Raw genomic sequence first — 24,116 nt, forward strand, 5'->3', positions numbered from 1 at the left:
TGTTGGATGGAAGTTTTGACGGTTTTAACAATGTGCTTCAGATAAACTAGTCCAAAAAATCAGAGTATTAGAAAACCTTCAGCAAATAACTATGATACCATGACATGATCATAACTAATGGTGTAAGGGATTATGCAATCCAGAAGATAGCTTGTACAATTATTATTTATTTTCATAAATGCATGGGATGCATATTTATGTTTTCAATGTAATCAAAGACATTTCTATGTGAAATGGTCATACAAAGTATTCCAGATCTCAAACAAGAATTGCATATGTTCACCAAATTCGAAGTGGGAATTTACACTTAAGTTTACAAAGCTATCAAAATAAATGTAGGACATTTCAAGTTATTTGTACCATGGAATAGAGCTATTCTTAAAATAATTAAAATGATTAAATAAAAATACTAATCATCACGTACTTCGTTGGCTTTTGCATGAAACTTTATAACATGTTCTCTAGCAAAGAGTGTTATTATCAAAGCCCAAAATGGCACTAAGAGAAAGCAATATGAAAGGTTGTGATATTTTTGTGTATGAATACTATATAAATTGATTGAAAAGGGGAATTAGTAGCTTGTGTCTTATTAACAATGGCAATGTCTGATTGCATTTCTAAGTTTCTTGTGTCTATGTCTATGGGAAGCTCCCTGCTTCACATGTTGCTTTATATTAGGTTGTGTTTTATTTTTTATCCAAATGCTCTTATAGAATTGATAAGGACTCACAAATTGTTGGGACTATTAAGTGATATATCAATTTATTAGACGAAATTATATATTCAACTCCAGGGTAAGTTGAATATTTTTGAAACATTGAAAGTGGTTTTAATGAATTAAACAACAATAAATATGTACTTTAATGCCACTTCATGCCGACATAAAATAATCATGAAGCCTTCGATAAAGTAGCCCATTGTGGGAAAATATTTCATAATAAAGACAAAGATAATAATTATGAGATAACAGTGTTTTGAAGAGTTGTGGCATGGCTAATTAGACCCGTGACAATAAATTTCCAATATATGAGCTCTATATGTTAAGGTTAAGGTTGTTCATGTCACCATTACGATACCTACTCAATGGGTCTGTTATGAAAGACTTTTGTAGATCTTCCCACTATTTAATATTTATTTTATGTTCTCTAACAAGGAACAGGTATATGAAATCTTGAAACTACAGGAAGCTAAAAAAGATAGTCACACTAAATGAAAGAGGCAGATTTCATATCAGTGCTCAAAAGTAAGTGATAGTTTCATAGCATGAAGAGTTGCAAGAGTATGCAATGATGAATTTCACAATCTAAACAACTGAGCACATAGACTAAGGGCAACAAATGTGAATGTATATGTGTTGTACTGCCTATGGAAACTCCTCAAAGAGTTGTGTTATTCAAATCTCTTGATAAGAGCTTGTTACCATAGTGTGCATTTCAAGATCCCAATACAAAAGACCCTTCAATATAAGGAAATCAGAATAAGAGGAAAAATGGATAGCGGTCCCATGAAAACAATGAGGGGCAAAGTCAAGAATGAGAGGAAAATATACTAGTACGTGGCATTATGAGTTGAGCATGGTCAATAATTCTTGGAGTTCACCAAAATGAATGCAGAAGGATAATAAAAGATACCTAGAAATAAGTTGTTGGCATAATTATTTATTCTTATAGGATATAATTACACTTTACTTAAGTTTACTTAGGATAATGCATCTCATCGTAGTTTGGATATGAGACACTTAGGGAAGTGTGCACATCGGGATGTAGCCTGTAGGAGAAATTCCACCTTTTGTGGTTTTATCTTGCTATTACACTCCACATTCGGTGGGTCATCCACCTCTTGTGGAATATTATATTATTTCTCCTACCTACCCCTACTTTTTCTTACCTACCCTTGTTTCTCATTGAGCCACATGTCATGATTGTGTGCTCACATATCCATTTGGCCTTGCCTATATAAGAAAGCCCATATTCATTTTATTGGTTAATCCAGTTGATCATTTGTATATTGATGAGAATACAGTTTGTTCTTGTCATAATTTTGTCTCTCTTTTGTGCTTTTCATTGTGCCCTTGATCTCGGAAAAATATCACATGGTATCAGAGCCATTGGGGCTTCATTGATTGGTTTTGGGAGAAATCTTGGAAGGCGTCTATTTTCAAATCAGAGGTACTATGCATTTTGGAGGCATCCTAGAGTGTTTTTGACCTTACCATTGCATCCGGAAGGCCGTTTTCATAAAAATCACGTATAAACTCAACCTATTTTGGCGAAAGTTAGATTTTGGGTGTGGAGAAAAATTTTGCCCAATTTGGGCAGTACAGTATGGATTTTTCGAAAAAAAAAATTGCAAAAAAAAATTACTATATCAAAAAGCCAAAAAAAAATTTTGGGAAGTTTTTTAAAAAAAAAAAAAAAAAAATTTTGTCGAGGGGAGTACATTGACCCCACCCCCCGTACCTGCAAATTGTAGTCTACAGGCTGTACCAATTGTCCTTCGGCAAGCATAGTACCATCCCTGATGAGCATCGTTATCCGATCATCATTCTCCTCTAGAAGTAGCGACTCTGCCTTTCCCGGCAACCAGCAACCTCGGCTTCTCGGCCCCGCGACCCCCAGTGATACCGGCCCCTAGCGACCCTGCTTCCTCGGACCCAGGCCCCCAGTGAGCCTACTTCCCCAGAAACCCCAGCCCCTGATGACCCTTCTTCCCCGGACCCCGGCCCCCAATGACACTGCTTCCAAGGCCGTTGACAATGCGGCTTCCATGGTTCTTGGCCCCATGGCCCCTAGCGATCATGCTCCTCTGTGACCCTGGCCCCCGATGACCCTGCTTCCCCAAACCCAGGCCCCCGACGACCCTACTTGCCCAGCGACCCTGCTTCCCCGGACCCCAACCCCCAACGACATTGCTTCCCTAGCCCTCGACGACACAGCTTCCATAGCCCCCGACCCCAGCGATGCAACCTTCCTCACCCATCGACGATCGAACCATCACTCGTGGACCATCGACTTCGGCAACCCCACCAGCCACCAGCTCCGATACAACCCGTCGGTAACCGGCCACCGGCCAGCCATCGGCCCTGTCAGCGCTATACCTCGGAGAATCCATGCCCACCACATGCCAGGAGGCCTTTGGCCCGTGGACAAACTCTGCCACGTCAACGCCCAGTCAGCCACCACGACAGTGCCCAGTCACTGCCCAGTCAACCGCCACCTTAGTTTTCCATACAGTCAGCCAGGGGTGCAATGACCATTTTGACAGTCATACGGCCATCAAATTTAACACAGTGCTTTGTTGATGTCAGCCTACATTAGCATCTTTTTAAAAATTTTAGACCCCTCTCCGTTGAGCAGTTTGTTTTTTTGGGTTAACTTTGGAGGCTCATAACTTGCTCAATTTTGCTCCTTTTTGGGTGCAAGTTGTTTTGATTTGGGCTATTTTTTCATGCTCTCTGCAGTGGTGTGGTTATTGTCTTATTTTGGTGCACAATTTTTTTAGAATTTTTGGATTCTCTCAGTTGTACCTGTCCAATCCCCGATTTTGCAACTTCAAAGGCTTCATTTGGGCTCATACGATCTCCTTTTTAGGTGTCATTTTTTTTGAAAGTGCATAATTTTTTGTCTACTTTCATAATTTATGATCAATTTGCAAATATTTTGAGTGGATATTATACTTTCAGATATTGGTCATTTTTGGCCTACTTGGTACTTGTAATTTTCTTGGATCTTAGTTTAGATCTCTTGCATTATCATTTTGAGTCTCCTTTGGCCTCTTTGAGGCAGTTGTTAATTTGAAATCAAAAGTCCACTTTGCCATTTTTTGCAAGTGGCCCATTGTACACGCACTAAGTATAAAGTGTCAAATCATCATTTTTTGGGGGGTGGGGTGGTTCTTTGATTGAGTGAATTTGGGGGGGTGTCTTGTAAGATTGTGTCTCTCTTTCCTTGCGCTCTTTCATTTTTGTTGCTATGAGGCCTCATAAATTTCCACGTTTAACTCCACATAATTATGCATCTTGGAAAATTAAAACATGGAGCAAATTAATAGAAAAAGGACTCATGCATTACATAGATGGAACAATAGCAGCACCACTAGATCCTAAAACTGATCCTAATGCTCAGTTAGAATGGCTCACTAAAAATTGCATGGCTCTTGGAACTTTGTGTAAGTATGTATCAGATGACCTCATTTTTCACATTGAGAAGTGTTCTACAATCAAAGAGGCTTGGGAAATATTTCATAAATTGTATGGTCAAGTTGATGGAATCAGAGGTTATAAGAATGACAATGAGCTCACCAACTTGGATCCCAAGAGTTTTGATACAATCCAAGATTATGTCACCAAAGCAAATGAGCTAAGAGCAAAGCTTAAGGATTGTGGATTTGCCAAAAAGGATGCTCAGTTGATATTCAACTTGTTGGACAAGCTTGAACCTGAATATGCAGCATTTGTTTCTAGCTTCCAAACTCATCGTTTGATAGTGGGGAGTTCCTAAACTATGCCTACATTTGATGCTTTCACAGAAATGTTGATGTTGGAACAATCTAAGTTGTTGAACATGGGGGTTCTCAAGTCTTCAAAGTCCAAGGCTTTGGTGGCTAATCAAGTAAATCAAGGGAGTCAAGGCAAAGATTCCAACAAGAAGAAGATGCAATCTAAGTCAAAGCCATAGTAGGAAAAAGGACAATCATCCTCTCCATCACAAGGCGATTTTTCATCCTCTTCCAAGAAGGGGACTCCACCTAAGAAGGATAAACCAACTTGTGCTTATTGCAAGAAGTATGGTCATAATGAGCATCAATGCCACACCAAGCAAGTTGATGAGTTGACAAATCTTCTTAAGAAAAATAACATCAGCTTGTCATCCACCTACAACAAGAAGGATTCATCTCCTTCCTCTTCCTCATAGTCTAAGGGAAAAGGGAAAACATTTGTGGCTACAACAGGTACTTCACAATAGTGGATACTTGACTTGGGTGCCTCTTATCACATGGGTTCTACAAAGGAGAATTTTTATTCATTGGAGCCATCAAAGGTACCTCAAATTTACATAGATGATGATACAAAGTTGTTGAAGGGAAATGTTCAATTGACATGGATGATAGAACATTTGAGAATGTTTTTTATGTTCCTAACTTGTCTACCAATCTTCTCTTTATGTACCAAATCACTCACTATGGGAATGGGAAAAAGGTTGAGTTTACACTTGATTCAGTTGTGGGAAAGGAACTTGATAATGATGCCTTGGTAGTAGTGGGACAAGTCAATGACAACTCAAGACTTTATTCATTCTCCCACTTTGTGCCAAGTTCTCCTTCTAGAGCCTTTCTTACTCATTCAAATTTAGAAAGTAAGCTATGGCATGAGCGGTTGGGTCACCTCAACTACCACTATCTTTAGCAGCTTGGTGCTAAAGACATGGTCACAGGTCTACCTCGAATCATTTTTCTAGAGGGTGTATGTTCATGTTGTTCCATGGGCAAGCATCCTGAGGAGAAGTTTGATAAGGGGAAAGCTTGGAGAGCTTTGGAAGTTCTTCAACTTGTTCACAACGATGTAGTAGGTCCATTTCCATCACCTTCATTTAGTAAGGCCCACCATGTCCTCACCTTCATTGATGACTACTCCCATTTCACTTGGGTCTACTTTCTTATTCATAAGAGTGAAGTGTTTGACAGATTTCTCGACTTCAAGGCTCGTGTAGAGAAGCAATCAGGGAAAGTGGTCAAGATTCTTCACATAGATAATGGAAGGGAATATGTGAACAAAAGACTTGAGGATTTTTGTAAATTTGAGGGGATCGATCTGCAACATTATGTTGCTTACACTCTACAACAGAAAAGAGTTGCAGAGTGCAAGAATAGATCTCTCAAAGAAATGGCTAGTTGTATGATACATGCATGTTCTCTTGATCCCACTTTTTGGGCAGAGGCTATCAGTTGTGCCACAAACATCCAAAATCAGGTTCCTCACAAAGCTTTGATAGGTATTACTCCTTTTGAGGCCTGGGCTAGTAGAAAACTGATTGTGAGACATTTTCGAGTCTTTGGGTGTCCAGCATAGGCTCGCATTCCTCCGCAAAAAATGCAAGGCATTGGAACCTCAGAGTAGGCCTTGTATTTTTGTTGGATATCCTGAGGGTGTTAAGGCATATTGATTGATGTATCATGAGACACATGAGGTGTTTATTGAGAGGAGTGTTCATTTTCAGGAAAGCTCTCCTAGCTTAGCCTCTCTACCTCCTCCACCTTCCTCCATTGTGGATAGTGATGCAAGTGATTCATATGATGAGACTCCTTCAACTCTGACCTGCAGGGTTACACCTCCGCAGGGTCCACCTGCAGTTGAGGAGCCTCATTCTCCACCTCCACCTAGACCTTGTTGGGCTCGACAGATACTCGAGTTAGCGTGTTCTCTTGTTGGGATCCCTTAGATACATGGAGGACTCGATCACAACAACAGGACCTTCCACATGCATACATTGCTACCACTTCCGATCCACAGACATTTCCAGAAGCATTGGGGGATCCCAAGTGGGACCAAACTATGGAGGAAGAGTATAGTTCCTTGATGAGGAACAATGCATGGGAGTTAGTCCCTCTCCCTAAGGGGAGAAAGATGGTTCGATGTAAGTGGATCTATTGGACCAAGTTTGCAGTGGATGGTAGTGTAGATAAGTATGAGACTCGACTTGTTGTGAAAGGTTTCTCTCAAGTTCCAAGTGTTGACTATACTGAGACATTTGCACCTATAGAAAAGATGAACTCCGTTCGCTTGACACTGCTATTGCTGCAACTCATGGTTGGGATGTACATCAGATGGATGTGAAGAGTTCTTTTCTTCATGGGGATCTTAATGAGGAGATATATATGGAGCAGCCACAGGGTTTCATCCAAGATTCTTCCTTGGCTTGCAGACTAAGGAAATCCCTCTATGGCCTTAAGCAGGCCCCCAGAGCTTGGTATGCCAAGATGGATTCCTTTCTTCTCTCCGTAGGGTTCACCAGGTGTCATTTTGATCCGAATGTCTACATTTTGCAACAAGATGACTCACAATTGATACTTGTACTCTATGTTGATGATTTGATCATTACAGGGAGCACCACATCCATCATTAGTAGTGTCAAATCTACTCTACATGACAGATTTGCTATGATTGACTTGGGTCTTTTGCACTACTTTCTCAAGATAGAGATTTCACAGTCATCTTCTGAGATTACTCTTTCACAGCTCAAGTATGCTCTTGATCTACTTGCATGCTTTAACATGGCTGATTGTAAGCCTGCATCGACTCCCTTTCTTTCAGGAGTTAAGCTTGAGGCTAGGTGCTCTTCTCCACCAGTTGATGCCACATTGTATCGTCAGCTTGTAGGTAGTCTCACCTACTTGACTCACACACACTCTGATATTTCATTTGTGGTTAGCATGGTTTCCTGCTTCATGCAGGAACCACATGAGCTTCATTGGAAAGCCACCAAATGCATCCTTCACTACATCCAGGGTACACATTAGTATGGGATTCACTATGAAATAGGCACAGTACTTCACTTGGTTGGTTACACAAACTCTGATTGGGCTGGCGATCTTGATGATCATATGTCCACTTCAACTTATAGCTTCCACCTTGGTTCGGGCCCCATTTGTTGGCAAAGCAAGAAGTAGCATTCTATTGCTCTCTCTTCAACTGAGGCTGAGTATCAAGGGGCTGTTAACACAGCGATTGAGACCATTTGGCTTTAGCATATTCTCACAGAGTTTGGGTTCACCACTCCACAACCAATAGTCCTACATTGTGACAATCAGAGTCCTATTGTCATCTCAAAGAACCCGATCCAGCATTAGCAGACCAAACACATTGAGATCCATCTGCACTACATCCGAGAGCTGATTTAGGATTAGGTCATTGATTTGCCATGTTGTCCTACAACAGAGCAGGTTGTAGACATATTCACCAAACCTTTCACCGAGACTAAGTTCCAGTAGTTGCGAGCTCTCTTGGGGGTGCGGGATGTCTCATTTGGGGGGGTCAGTTGACTTCTCCTTCCTCTCTTATGGGGGGGACTTTTTCCTCTTTGAGGTTTTGTCCTTCTTCTTTAAGAGTCTTTTGTACATTCATCTCTCTATTTGGGGGGAGTTTTTTCCCACTGGGTTCCTTTCTCCGTTTGTGAGAGATTGCATTGCATATATTTGCTTGCATTTGCATATTGTACATGGGTACCTATCATGGCCTAGTAGCCAGGACCCATCTTGCATTGTTGACTTGAGTCTTCATTCCCATAAGTTGCACTTAACGAGGGGTGTTGGTGTAATTATTTATTCTTATAGGATATAATTACACTTTACTTAAGTTAACTTAGGATAATGCATCTCATCGTAGTTTGGATATGAGACACTTAGGGAAGTGTACACATAGGGATGTAGCTTGTAGGAGAAATTCCACCTTTTGTGGTCTTATCTTTCTATTACACTCCACATTCGGTGGGTCATCCACCTCTTGTGGAATATTATATTATTTCTCCTACCTACCCATACTTTTTCTTACCTACCCTTGTTTCTCATTGAGCCACATGTCATGATTGTGTGCTCAAATATCCATTTGGGCCTTGCCTATATAAGGAGGCCCATATTATTATATTGGTCAATCCAGTTGATCATTTGTATATTGATGAGAATACGATTTGTTCTTATCATACTTTTGTCTATCTTTTGTGCTTTTCATTGTGCCCTTGATCTTGGCAAAATCTCACAAATACAATAGCAGTCAGTCCATTATGTAGAATGTTAACTAGACTGGCAATATTTTGGCAGGGATAGTGAGAAGACAATCTTTGGAAGTGATTGGAGATAATAAACAAAGAGTTGTAAATATTCTAAGGAGGGAAGATCTTATATGTTATTTAATGTGACAGTCATAGTTGTGTAGACAGTCCTTAGAGAACACTTCATAGATCTATGGAGGAAACTCATCATGAAAGACCAAAGATAATGAATACAAGTTGGAGACAGGTGAAATTTTCATGTACCAGGGGTAATGAGAAATTCATAGCAATAAGAGAAAGGATTGAGTTCTTTTCAAATCCAAACATAATAACCACAAAGTTTTGAAAGCAAAAACATGGTATATCTTCTTATACAGTGAGCTTCATTGACAAATGAAGTGGGAAAGTTTTGAAGGAAAAAAAAAGGTATATCTAGTTACACGGTGAGCTAAATTGACAAATGATGTGGGCAGCAAGTAAGAGATTAGATATATTGTTCTTGACAGTTAAAAAAGATAAATGAATGCATACATCACTTAGAACTGCATCTTTTCTCAGAGATTCCATAAGGATGACTACATGGTTGTGTCACTATGGTTGAGAAAATATACTTACAAGGACAGTGGGGGTAGTGAGCTAATGTTGCTGCAATGTTAACCTAGAAAGGATAAAAAACTGAAACTTTAGTTATATGCACACATAAACAATGAGATATTAAGCATCAATAAAGGTAACATCATGCTCAACAAAAATATAGAAGATATTTAGATAACATAAATAACAAGGAAAGTAGATGAGCCAATAATGTATATATGCTCTCTAAAGAAACAAAATGAAGTATGAGAACTCTAGGAAAGAAAAAAGCATAGGAGTAAGCCAGTTAATGCTATACAATCCTTATATCCATAATTACGGTGTAGTTAGTTCTATCTTTAAGGAGCTAGTATTCACTATGCCTCTTATTATTCAAAATACATAATGAGAATATTATCCCCAAACAAATTTTTTACATTATGTCAAGTTATAAAAAATTCAAGTATTTTTGCATCATCAATCTATTGATATATTTGGCTAACTTAATCTTGTGCTTGTTTTTTTTGCACATCTTGTGAATCTCAATAGGCCAACATGGTTAGTATCTTGTGTGGAACCCTAAATCATTCTGTCCATTTTTTTTTTATTATTAATTAGTCTGTAGTATAATGAATATTTGTCATCTTTGGACTTCCTCCTTAATTAGATCTTCCTTACCTTTTTCAGATCACGCTTTTGGGATTTTTGTTCATTCTTACATCAAATTTTTTAAGTTATGTAAGTATTAATGCTCAATTTTTTGTGAATGAAATTATATTGATCAATTATTTTAAGTTACTCTTTATCATTGGTTGCAACAAATATACATGCATTTGTTAAATGTTCCTCCTTGTTTTATTTGTTCCATTTGTTGTTGCTAATTTTCTCTGCCTTATTTTGTAGTAGTGCAAATATAGCTTTTTAATGTTCTCTGTATAGGTTTTTCATTAATTTTGTTGAGGGGAAGAAATGTTTCATTTATGCACAAACTTATTATCATGAAACTAAAACTAGAATATTGGAAAGCTTGGTAGATTTTAAGGCCACTTCAATCAACATAGAATAATAGTATTGTCTTTACCTTCTACTGATCATGGGAAATTGAGAGAAGATTGGCTTGGAGGCCCTTGTTCGAGGATTAGAAAGAAGTTTGGTGAAGGAAGAGGACATCATACTCCCTACTCATGCTAGAATAGGACTTCCAAGGAAAGTATAGAGAGGTGACTAAATTCTTTTGGGTCAAATGCCTCAATCCAAAAGGAAAATGGCCAATTGTGTTGTATCCATTAATTATCCTCAATTAAAAAGTGAAATGGAAAGTTGTAAGTATTAAATAAAATAATGTTTGCAGCATAATTATTATGATATTTCTCATTCAAATGGTTCTCAATCTTTGTCTATGCCTGCACGTTGTGGATATTGAAAGTATCAGTTGATTGTACATGGTGAGAGTCAGGGTACATATACATATATTGAGCAAAAGATTAAGGATATTAGTCTATTGATGAATATTAGTCATTGATTCTTCTTTAAAATAGTTTAGAAGCTAGTGCCTATACTTGAGAATAGGACATCAGAAAGTGAATTATTTTCTCTGTTTTGGATTCCATAGAATTTGGTGAACGTGTTGATGAGGCATCCTAGGATTTTTAATGTTTGAAACAAGAATGATAGCCACACAATAGTTCTCAGACATGGTTATGTTGAATCCAATATTGTTGAGAAGGATCCTTTGCTTGTTGCAAAGGATAAGTTGGGGAACTCATGTAGTAAGGGCTATATGAGTTTACAAGGAGGTGGAGGAAAGCAAATTTGGAGAAGAGAAGAGCAAATAGACCTATGTGGAAGATGAATAATGATTTTAAGAAGCTGTGGAGGGTGTTTTTTGAAAATGAAGTAAAACAAAAAGAAGAGAATTATCAGGAGTAGCGAGACAAAGGTTTCAAAAAGCATGGCCTGCCCTACTCCTCATGCAAGACAAGTCCTACAAATTCCTTATTTAAAAACTATGACATAAACTTATGTCTACACCTCATATGAATTCAGCCATTTTGTAGGTCAACTTCAAATGCATTTTGAGCTAAGTGATATTATTTAGGACTTATGTTAATTCAAAGGAATATTAAGAATTTGCATGCAATCCAAATCTAGTCAGAATAGTGAACTCACTTGAGCCCAAGAAAACATTTTGGCCAAATGGGTGGACAATATTATATGTTAAATTTAAATATTTTATACTTCAAAAAAAATATTATGATATAAACAATTTTAAAAATCAAATCTAAGTATTAGTAATATATATTAAAAATCTTATATTGATCCTTTAGAGTATTAAATTCTAATATATCAAAAAACTAAAATGAACCTTGAAGAAGAGCAAAAATAATAGTGAGCCAATGGCACATGCTACCATAAACGATGACCACCTATCAAATCAACCAACCAATCAAAATGTCTACACACAATCGTCTTCGCAAGGATGCATCCTTCCTCACGAAACAAAGACATGGCAACATTTTCTTTGACAAGAAAATTTTGTTTACGTTGCTAAGCACTTGGTCGATTTGTTATTTCTTTATTTATTCATATCAGGTTCCTATGCTACTCCAGGATATCCACAAGTGATTAGAGTAGCTGGGATGGTTCCTAATATCTTTTTCTTTGTTTTCTATCTACGGATTGTTCCAATGAAGTTTAGGGGCATGTACTAATGGTGTCTACGTGGGAAGTTCACTAAGTTACGTGATCATATGAAAAAATACAGTCATACTTCACTATGGCTTACTAACTACAACATATACCTCGACCATTTGCACATGAACCAGAATGGAGGGTAACTTTCCTTGTTTGTGATGCTTGCTTACAAGTGTAATGCTCAAACTTGGTTCTTGCTACCTTGGCCAAGAATGATACTACCATGCTTGATGATGAAAATAAAGCACTATAAATAATCTATGGATCGTCATTTCATCTCATCTGTTTATATTGCATTCTGTTGCATATCACCCATCCATTTGCTCATTCATTATTCATATCTATTGTTTGCATGCAAATAATTCAGGTTTCTATGAAAAAGCACCTAATATAAATTTGTCTTGGGTATAATCATGACAGAGTTCTCTGATACATCATCTCACATCCGCATTCCACATTCTCAATTTCTCATCAATTGGCATTCATATATCATGAAGGCATGTAGTTCATTATCATTTACTTGCATTTAGATGCATTAAATCCATTTTGATATCCATTTAAGTGAGTTTGTTTACTCATCAATAAAAGTGTATTTATTACCATTTACTTTCATTTCATTTAAGTGCATTTGTTTCTCTGTTATCAAGAACATTCATCTATCCATTTAGTGCATTCATTTAATCATTAAGTATGCATTCATTTCATTATCATTTAAGTTTCATTTAGATTCATTTAGTAGGTGCATTTTAAACCATTTAGTTTCATCTAGATTCATTAAGATGCATTTGTTATCCTTTACTTGCATTGAGGTGTAGTTATTCATTATCCATTAGTTGCATTCATTTCATTATCATTTAAAAACTCATTTATCACTTAGTTACATTTTGAATCATTTTACTCATTTAGATTCATTTAGATATATTTCATATCATCACATCATTTAGTTGCATTCATGTAAACTACATTTATTCATTAAGTGCATTCATCTAAAAACATACATAACATTTGTATAAACGTTTGTTCATCCATTTAAGTGCATTCATCTAGAAGCATACATAACATCTTCATAAACATTTGATTCATTTAGATTCATCTTAAAAACATGCATCATTTACTCATATCATCATATCATATCATCAACATAAACAAGTATTATCTATCACAAAATCATTATTCATTGTCTAAACTCATCATTTAGCATACATCACCATCATTACATCCCATTAATAACATTTACAAAAGCATCATCCATCTATTAAACCTGCATCCACATGTTAGCAAATCATCCATAGCATGCATATAGAAATCATATCATAAAACATGTACATCTAGAAAGAAAATCATCCATAGCATGCATCTAAGCATAATTCATATCAACATCCTGCATAAAAACATACATGTCATCACATAGATACATATCATATCACCACCAAAAAAATGAGATCTCATCATATATCGCATCAAAAAGAATACATGTATTAGAGTACAATGATGTCCAACAATATCCGCTACCAAGAGCCATCCAAGTATTAGTCTAATAACATGGCAAAGATGTACCAAAATCTCTCAAATAGCACTCTAGCCAGATGCTGCTCCCCCACCACCCTCACCATCTCACCGAGGAGGACCCATAACACCACCAGTGGTCTGAACCCTCTGAGAGTGCTTGGATCTCACCTGCCGCATCTGGGAGTAGCTCATCACTCACTGACTAACCTACACAACCTGCTCATATAATCCCTACCAATAGTCAATCTCTTCCCCTACCCACCGCATCTCCCTCAACACCTCCCCAGTCAGATCCGGTCCTTGTGCTCCCTCCAACACTCAAACTCTACCTTGTAGCTAGATTACTCTATCGACCACATCATCTCTCTCTCACATCACTACCGTCAACTCGACCTCTCGTGCAAACAACTGGACATCTTTGGCTGCAATCTCTGCATCCCTCTCCTGTAACTGTGCCTCGGCTACTGTCAGTTGAGTTTGCAAGTGTAATATCATATAATCTCGTAGGTCTCCCTCTCCTCGACCTATGGCTCCCCCTCCCATCTCCATAGGATCCTCTCCTCAACCTATGGCTCCCCCTCCCATCTCCATAGGATCCTCTCCTCCACCAACATCCCTCCCTCCTACTCTTGTTTCTTCTTGTATCAGTGGACCTTGTGACAGTAGTAAAGGATTCCCACCTCTGCCACTCCTCTGTAATCGTCCTCCTCCACTACCTCCACCTCCAAATCCACCCCCACCCCCAAATCCACCCCCCCATGCCCTCCACCTCCTCCTTCTCCACCAAAAAATCCTCCATCTCCTCCTCCACCACCTCCATGTCCTCCTCCACCACCTCCACTGCCTCCTCCTACACCCCTGCGTCCTCTCCTCCTTCGTCGTCATCTTCTATCATCCTCAAAAGGTGGTATGGGCTCTATAGGATCTGAAATCCATGGAATTAGATGCGCAGTACAATATTGTGTGTACTCCTCTTTCAACACTACATCTACAATCTTTGGCCTCATCTGCCATGTTCTTGCCTCTAATGTCTGAAACTCTATTAGGGCCTAATCATAAGGTAACACTGGCCCCCACTGAAATCTCTCCTGCACTGCCCATGCATACTCCCCCGAAGCCCTCAACAAACCCTGCCTCTATCCAAACTATCTCATCATTCTCCCTAGCAAATGTCTCTCCACATAGTAAGATGTGTGACCGATCAAAAAATGCATCACAAATACATATAGTAGCACCTCTACATCATCCTCCTAGGGCTCGCAATCAAGGTACGACCTCCATATGACTATATCTAGGTCATCCAATGCTCCTCACCAAAACTCCAACTTCCCTAAATGGGGCTGGGTCATCATCCCTCCATACATACACACATAGGGCTGATCTATCACCCTAAATCTCAAACATACTAGCCATGTGATTGGCAAGTGCTCCCAAGCCCAGATGTGTAATAAAGTGATCCCTACCCCTAGTAATCTCGTCTCTCGGTACACTGCCTCATGTAAATCCCTATACAAGTGCGCTAATACACATAGCCCCATGCATAGCCGGTCCCCTTTGTCACCATCTGTACTTGACCCCACCCAACCGCCAATCCATGTGAATGCCGATTGGGGTACAGTAAACCTCCAACAATACCTGCTAGAACTGAGGGTAGGGGCTCATACAATGCTGCTATATCCTCCCATGCCACAAAGCCATCCTCAATGTATACATCATCCGCAAAGATCCTCTCTATGGTTGTCGTCCCTAGGTGGCGATCATATGTAACAAGCTCCCCTCTGATCGGGATATGCAATATCCTCCATATGTCCTCCAACGTCACCGTCATCTCTCCCATCGCCAAATGAAAGAAGCATGTCTCGCTATGCCATCGCTTTGCCAATGCTGTCAGTAGACCGCAATTCATTCGAATCACAAGTAGGTGCATCATGTCATACAAACCAGTCACACAGATACAATCTATCTCCGCCTTCGTCAACTGCTCACACAGCTGCTGTGTGGTGGGATGCTTCTCCCGCATCTGTAAGATGGGAAGATCCTCCTACACATATCAACACACACATCAGTTGTTTTGCTACAAACTTTCTTAAGTTTCAACCTAGACAATCAATAGATACTTTGATCAAGTATCTTCGGGTCTCAATAGGTAATCGATCATGTGAATCCTAGTTACATTAGGCATTTATCACAATGACCTTAGTCTCAATGAGGTTGGGATGATTCTAGGTGAATTCACAATACTAGTTCCCATTTTTTGACCAACTTTGACACTTATATGAATATTTTGAAAAAAACCTTCACTTTCTGACACCTATAACTTTTAAACTGTTAAGAATTTGAAGATGATATGAACTAGTGATTTTTAACATCTTGTTTGTAGATTCTAAATATATTTTTTTCAAATTTGTTTGAATAAAATTTTATTGATTTTTCCATCTCCCTCAAAAAGTAGTTTTTTACAGCAAACAACATTTTTTAAGAGTGATGTGTATCCCGAAACGCATAATTTTTTTCTATAAATGATGAAAACTCAATTCTTTTTAAATTTAGTTTGTAACATCAATACCGAGGGCATGCAGTTGGTTTGATAGTGATATGTTGAATATTTTTCATTTTATTAAGTTTTGAAGTTTGACTAATTATAATTTAGATATAGGTGTACGTTTGAACACATAACTTGTTCTATATATATCAAAATTCAATTTTCTTTTTTTTGTTAGAAAGAAACATCAATACCTAGTGCATTGATATTTTTCAGAATTTTTTTGAATTAGTTTACTATTTTTCCCAATGCATTGAACAAAGAAGTTCATATTCGGTGAAAAACCTACATTCATAAGAAATAAAATAAAAATATATTAATGAAATTAAATATATTAAAAGTTATACTATTTGGAAATCTTATAATAAGGACTAAATAATTAAAAAAAAAAACTTTTAAATGAATTAATTCAAAAGCTAATGTAAAATTGGTTTTTTGATCAGCATTTGATAGATGCAAAGGAGACTCCATTGCAAGTATGATTTAGAAGTAGAAAGGTTCTATCTAAGAAATTTTGATCTAAGAGCCTTTGATTTAACTCTCTTCAATTAATTACTTAAAATGGGACCTCTTAAAGCTTAAATCATTATTTTTTTTTTTAAATGTATGATTTCAACAAAAATCAGGACGTACCAAAAAGTGGCAACCAGCTTTGTGAGTTCACCCTTCACCAAAACAAATCATCCATCCATCGACAAAGGCATCAAAGAATATTGTATCTAAACACTGGGGCATCTATAACAATCGCGCCACTCTGCTGACAATAGCACTACAACTTATGTACAAACATGCTAAAACAACTATACCATAGTGCTATTTAACAACAAACATGCCACAACAAGCCTACAAAAGTGCTAACACTTCAAAAGCGCTATATCTATGACACACATGCGCTGAACAAACAAACGCACTACAAAAACTACTCAATAGCGCCATTGCGGCACACTAGCACTATTTTAGGCAACAAAAGTGCTAAAACACAGGTTTAGCACTATTGTCTTTCGTGGACTTTGATGCTTGAAAAAATATGACAAAAATGCATAAAAAGAAAAATTCAAGATTTGCATACCGCTAGTCCGTAGTCGTCTGGTGGCTGGTATCGATGGATTCGCTCTAACTAGTGATCTGCTATAGGCATGACCATGATGACTGCTGCTCACTCCTTCGCAAAAGATCACTATCAGAGCTCCAAACTACCTGGGAGATAGGTGCAAATGAGTCTATTTTTACCTCTTCCCCTCCATATATACCCCCCTAACCCTAACCCTAATTCACCTCACTCACCGTCGTTGTCCCTATGAACTTCCAAAGTCTTTCATTTCCCTGTTTTACTCCTGTTTTCTTTCATTCTTTCACCATTATTTCTAAATTCTTCTCTTCCACCTCCCCTCCACTTCTTTCTCTTTTTCAAGAGATTGCCCGATTTTTCAAAAAAAATTCAGCCCATCTCTCAAGGGGGCATACCACCCACTAAATTAACATTTATGGGGCATATTTCTTCACACCTTTTTTTCTTTATTTGAAACGACATGATAAACCGCACCGTCTCAAAGAGGGGAAAATGTAGACACATAAATTTGTCCACTTAATTAAATGAATATTTAATATTTATTTGATTAATTAGCCATCAATAATCAGTTCATTAAATTAATATTTAATTAATTCATCCTCAACCTCTTCTTCTATTAACTAAATAAGTTATTCAATTTATTTAAATTAATTCATTAAACCAAATTCACAATCAGTTAAATGAATAAAACATATTTATTTAATTTAACCCCTTTCCTCCTTTAAATAAAGAAATAAATATTTATTTAAAAAAATCCAGAAACTACCCCCCCCCACTTGCATTCTCCTACAAATGCAAGTTGCACCTATTCTGTTGAAATAAATGAACTTTATTTTAATTAAAATCTTATTTTCTCTGACCCACCAAACCCACTTGCATCTTAAACCCATTCTAGATTCTTCTAAACCATTCCTAATTAGCCTAATCCCATCATCTAATTATTGTCACATTCCTAAGAAACTTGAGGTCACTTCTGAAGGCCTCCAAAGTCTTTGAAAAGTGTTAAAGGTTTTATGTCTCCAACAAGCTAACCCCTAAAATCTTCCAAACCATTAATGGCTCTTACATAACCATTAATGGTTAATTCCACTTGCCCAGATGGTTAGAGGCTTTCCCTCTAACTCAATCCCCATTTAACTCATGGGTACTTTCAAGTATTTGTTGCTTTGACCATGGTTATCCCCATTAACTCTTGCACAAGAGTTTGTCCATTAGATAAAGGAATTGTCCATTGGATAAAGGTTTTATTCACTAACTCAGGCCTAACCAAACCCTCCCAGGGTAACCTTCATGTCATCTCAAGCATTTAATGCTTCTTCCCTCTCCTCTCAAGCCATCTCATGATGACATTTATCATCCTGGGGTTGGGTTGAAAGCCACCACATGGATTAATTAACTTTCAATCCTGACCCTTGTTGAGATTACTCAATCTCAACCATCCATTTCTCTATTTTTCCTCTAAATAGAGCCCATTCCTTCTTCAAAGGGATCCATAAATCTTGTATGTATCAAACTTATAGTAATTTTGAGAGAGCATTTAGAAGCATTTTCCTTTGTTATTTTGGCTAAAATTAACATAGAATAATTAAGGTATTTTCTCATATTAGCTTTGTTTTCATTTGCATAATTAGTTATCTTCATTTTCATAATCTTAAATCTCCATAAGACATCCATAATAGTGCAAAAAGCTGAGGGCTACACTCATGTGGAACTTGGAGAGGAGAGGAACAAGGGAGGAGAAACTATGAGCATGTTGGAGAGCATCTTAGAGGGTTTTATTTCATTCCTTCGTTTTTGTATGCTTTTCATTATTTATTTTATCTCTCTCTTGATATGCTTGTTTAGGATCATAGGTTCATTTGTGTTTCATTTGTATAACTAACATACTAATGTTTTTGTGAACTTGTGTGTGCCTTTTTCCATCCATTCCAGCATGCATCATTTGGTGAACCCGACATGAATCGAACATGCATTTGCATTCAAGCATTTGCAATTACTTTCTTTCAAGGTTGATTCCTCAACAGAGGTTTGACTTAGTCAAACCCCTATCTACAACAATTCTCCCTCTCTTTTTTGTGTGTAGGTTGCAAGTGCACAATTGTAATTGCAGGTTTGGGTTTCATTTGCAGAGATGGAAGAACCCTTTTTGTTTCGCGGATTTTGTGGAGCATCATGTACATTCCCGCCACGGTCCTGACGACTTTTCTACAAATTTGTAGGAAAGATCTGTATCAGTCTAATTATCTCAGATCCGAAATTACAGCATGATCCTGAATTGGTAGCCTCACATTTCCTCTCTTTTCCACATAGTCAATAACCCAACCTTCTCATTTTAACAAAAGAGGGTAAATCACACTTCAACCCTTGCAATCCACTCAGAATTCACATCCTTGCTTCTCTTGGATTTGAATCTAGTGGATTCAACCCCTCTTTTGAATGTAAAGTCATCCCAAGTGAAAATCATCGTAGTGGCTTCCTTTCTCTCTCCTAGGTGGGGAGTCACTAGGATCCAATTTTCCACTTTACAATAATTAATAAATAATATATATTTTACATATTACAAATTAAATTGTATTAATATATATTATATAATGTAAATAATTAAATTCATTTCTAAAATAATATTTTAAGTTTTATATTTTGATTGATTCAAAATAATTCCTCTCGAGATCTTTGGGTTTCACATGATGATTTTTTACTCGATTTTCATCACTAATCACCTTTAGACATAATAGACCTTGTATTAGTAATATTATAGTTATATCTATTAATAGATATTATATTCTATACTTATTACATATAATACATATAAATAAATATAATTAATTTATAATATATTTTAAATGTACTACAAATTAAATTGTACTCTCTCTCTCTCTCTCTCTCTCTCTCTCTCTTTCTCTCTCTCTCTCTTTATATATATATATATATAATTAATTTATAATATATTTACCTTTTTATCGAGTTCCATCTCCTCTTTCTTAGTGTCTTCGTCTTTCTATCTATATTTATTCCTCTCCCTCTCTCTATATTTATCTATTTTTATCCCTCTTTCTTCTTCTAATATCTCTTTCTATATCTCCCTCAATCTATATCTCCTCCTCTCCTTTCTCCTCTCTATTTATTGGTTTGTCTCTCCCTCTCTATCTCTATATATTAGGATATACCCCCCCCCCCCCCCCTTCTTCTCTCTACCTCTCTACCCAACTCTCTCTCCCTCTCTATCTTACCCCTCTTCTCTGTCTCCCCCCTCTAAGTCTCCTTATCTCTCCCTCCCTTGCTCCATCCATATCCCCTATTTATCTATCTCCACCTCTCCCTCCCTTTCTCTATCCCTCTTTATCTCCCTCTCCTTCTCTCTCTTTATCTCTTTATGTATCTCTATGTCTCTCTGCACCCACTGCCTCTCTCAATATCTTTTTATATCTTCTTATAACTTATATCTCTCTCTCTCTCTCTCTCCCCCTTTGTATCTATCACTCTCTCAAGTTTTATCTCTTTGATACTCCCTATCTTTATCTCTTCGACTACCTATCTCTATCTCTCTATCTATTTCTATCCCATTTCATATCTCCCTCTATCTTCATCTCAACCCTATTGTCATTTTTTTTCTTCTATCTCTAAACATATCTACCCCTCTCTATCCATCCATCTCTCTCCATCCATCTCTCTCCCTCTTTCTATACCTCTATACCTATATCTCTTTGCCTTCCTATCTCTATCTCTCCATATTTCTTCTTCCATTTATCCCTCTCTCTCTATCTCTCTCTATATAGCAATTGACATGTCTATCTCTATCTTAAGCTATCTTTCCCTCTCTCTCATAATATATTTATCTCTTCCATACATATCTTTCCCTCTCCCCTCTCTCTTTATTTCTCTATTCTCCATATCCCTCTCCTTCAGAGGTTTTTAAAATGATACTTGTAAGTGGATGCATATTCTATTTAAATCTATCACTTCTCCATAGAGCCTTGTGTTGCACAAACAACTTCATTTTCTAAAGGGTCTACCAATTGACCCCATGTACTACACAAATAGATGTAACTAATAGACCAAAATATTGCCCTTATTAACCTTCAAAACTTTTTGGGTGTACCCATTGCACACCAAAGTGCAATTGCTAGTTAGGAACATTCTAAGGGTAACTTTTTCAGAAAGTAATTAGAAACATTCTAAATTTGAAAAAAAAACGATTTTCTAAAGATAAAGAAATTTCTATTGTCTTTTTTTTAACCATTATCCAATAATTGTTGTCATAATCGAACATAATGTTTATAGAAATTCTGCCAATAACAATGAAGGATATCATATTGCTAGGCTGTAAAATGGTGAGCAGAATATGGGGTCTTGATCGTCTGGTAAGCATTCAACATCTGGAGATAACTGCGTGCCCCAAGTTAAATGCACTTCCCAATTTTGCGCAGTTTTCTTCTCTCCGAATATTTAAAGTCCACGGCTGCTACAGAGTTATGAAAATACATGGTTTGGAACAATCCACAGCGTTGGAGAAGCGAGGTGGAAGGAAGCAAGCATAGAAAGGTTGGAGCGCATGGAAAGATTGAGGATTGTGAAACTCACGGCAATCAGCAGATCAGGTGTTGAAGGTTGCATTAAAAGCATAAATGTAATAATAGTTTATAGGCATTTAGAATTCTAATTATTTTCAATGGATTGTGCATTTACCGAACGTTGTGCAAGGAATTTGCAGAAATGGCTAGACGAAATTATGATATGTACGCGGGCAGTCCCAGACGAGTGTTCATTTGCAAACTTTGTATTTAGATATCTCTGTGTAATTGACTCAAATGATAACCAGAATATCAATTCGAATGTCAATGGAACTCTCGTATGTTTTGTTGTGGAATGTCAATCTCTTAAAACGAATTTGGCGTTATTAGTTGATGATGCAGAAATATCTTCGATGGAGTTTGAGAAGGGTAAATGGGCACGGATAGCTCTGTGCTCACAAGGTTCCAGATGGCATACAGCAAAGGAATATCGAATGAACGTATCTCTTTCAGCATTCCTTCCCAGTTTGGAAGAACCACTTTCCAGCCCCATATAAACTGGGGGGATCACAAGAACAAGCCCGACAATCTCACAATGTCCCAAACGCATGATAAAAACAATCCCTTCTTATGATGTGGAAATACCATATGTTGTGAGGGGAGAAATGGAGAGACTTGTGGAGGCTTTCAAATTCCTAAATTAAAGTTGTTTTATTGGAGGTATGAAATAAAAAATAATTTCACAAATTAAAGTGACTTTGTTGAGCCATTCTTTTTGCTCAACCTCCTCTTCCCAGAAAACCACAATCTGTATATGCTGCTTCAAAATGTTATCATCATCAAACTCAGGAACCGACTTTAATGATTGCTTAACTGTTCTGGGATCTTTGAAAACCCTAAGGGAAGGGTAGAATGAAGAATAACCAGCGGAACTTGTTGCTCTTTGGTACTTTTGTCCTCGATGACAAGAAAGTAAAAAAAAAAGGAAGCTGTGTTGGTTAAGTTTCACATTTTTAATAAGCATGTGATTATTGATTTAAAATGTTTTTCTCATGGGCCAGTCTAGTGACACGGACACATTGTTTTGATGACGTGTTATATGCTTAAAGCATCTTACTCTCGAGCCATGCTGGTGACACGGATAAGTGAATAGTTCTGATTTTGCATTAATTTAATGACATCTTTGATTTAATCTGTCTACGGACTAAAGGGCATATTCCTCAGAATACTCTTTGTGTCGGACAAGTTAAAAGTTTTTGGAAAACGGTTTTGTGTTTCATTTTGTTTTCGAACTTGTTTGGAGTCCGTCACAAACCCTAATGCCATGAGAGACGCAGCCGCCGCTGTAGCTAAGGAGCTCGAATCAGGTTGTTCAGTTAAAAAGAATGAAGCAAAAATGGTCTTAACTGGGAGCTTAATGGTTTGCTGGTTAGTTTGTTTTCAGTTATCAATAAGGTTGCGTTTCACAGGTATTATTCTTGATCATATGATTAAAAGATTCAGATTTTGTTTCGAATCAGGTTTTTCAGTTATGCAAAATGAAAATAAGGAAAATGTTCATGCTTTACTTTTGTTTTTCATGATTGGGAAATCAAGTATCTTCAGTTTTTTTCCGTTGCACAGTTAAAAACGGTTATTGGTTTTTCAGTTTGCAATTCCTGTAAGGTTTTGGTAACCCTATACGAGGGTTATTCTGGAAGAACATTTGGTGTTTTGTTTGGATATAAAACAGTTATATACAGAACAGTTTTATATGAGGAATACTGCGAGAGGAGTGTGAATAAAGTGAAAGACATAGCATTTGTTAAAAAAAAAAGAAGTGTTGTAGTTTACCAGAGATAGTTGAGGGTTTTGAGAATCAATACTCTGTTTTGTTGCAGAGTACATGAGGCTTTATTGTTTAAAACTATTTTGTTCAGAGATTGAATTTTTTCTCTCTGATAGTGTTGATTTCATTTAAATTATGATTCAAATCCTTGAAGAATATTGTTGCAAAATTTTTTGAAAGAATCATCTGTACAGACTGGAAAAATATTCTCGCTCCAATCCCTGATGGTTTTGTGACTGCAAGATTTAAGTGCATGCATAAAATCACCAGTGGCTGTAGCTCGAGTTGAAATGTTTATTGGATAAGAAGAGGGGTTGGTGCTCCTTGAGGCCTTGTGGTTTCTAAAACTTGTGAACTGAGTTGGTGCTCTTTGAATTAATATAAGGGATCTTACCGAGTGGTTTTCCTACCCCAGGAGGGTTTTCCACTCATGAAAACTATGGAGTTATGTGCATTGTCTTGTCTCATTTTGTTTTACTAGTTAATGCTCTGATACGTCATATCTTTAGCTCTCTTTATTTCATACTCTGTTTTGTTGAGTTTATGTAATGAAATCTTTGAAGTACTCATTTAGATGTTTCATGTTTGTGTAAAAGATTCAATACCTTTCTTGTTTTTGAAAAGTCTG

At 37.2% G+C, this 24,116-nt stretch overlaps 1 protein-coding gene across 1 annotated transcript; it reads right to left on the bottom strand.

The window, feature by feature from the left end:
* Nucleotides 1-15,057: 15,057 nt before the first annotated feature.
* On the bottom strand, nt 15,058-15,558 carry LOC131856415 (uncharacterized). Its single transcript, XM_059208199.1, has one exon. The coding sequence runs from the start codon at nt 15,556-15,558 to the stop codon at nt 15,058-15,060; it is 501 nt and encodes a 166-aa protein (XP_059064182.1).
* Nucleotides 15,559-24,116: the final 8,558 nt, after the last annotated feature.

Source organism: Cryptomeria japonica, chromosome 7 (assembly GCF_030272615.1).
Source record: "Cryptomeria japonica chromosome 7, Sugi_1.0, whole genome shotgun sequence".
Lineage (NCBI taxonomy): Eukaryota > Viridiplantae > Streptophyta > Pinopsida > Cupressales > Cupressaceae > Cryptomeria > Cryptomeria japonica.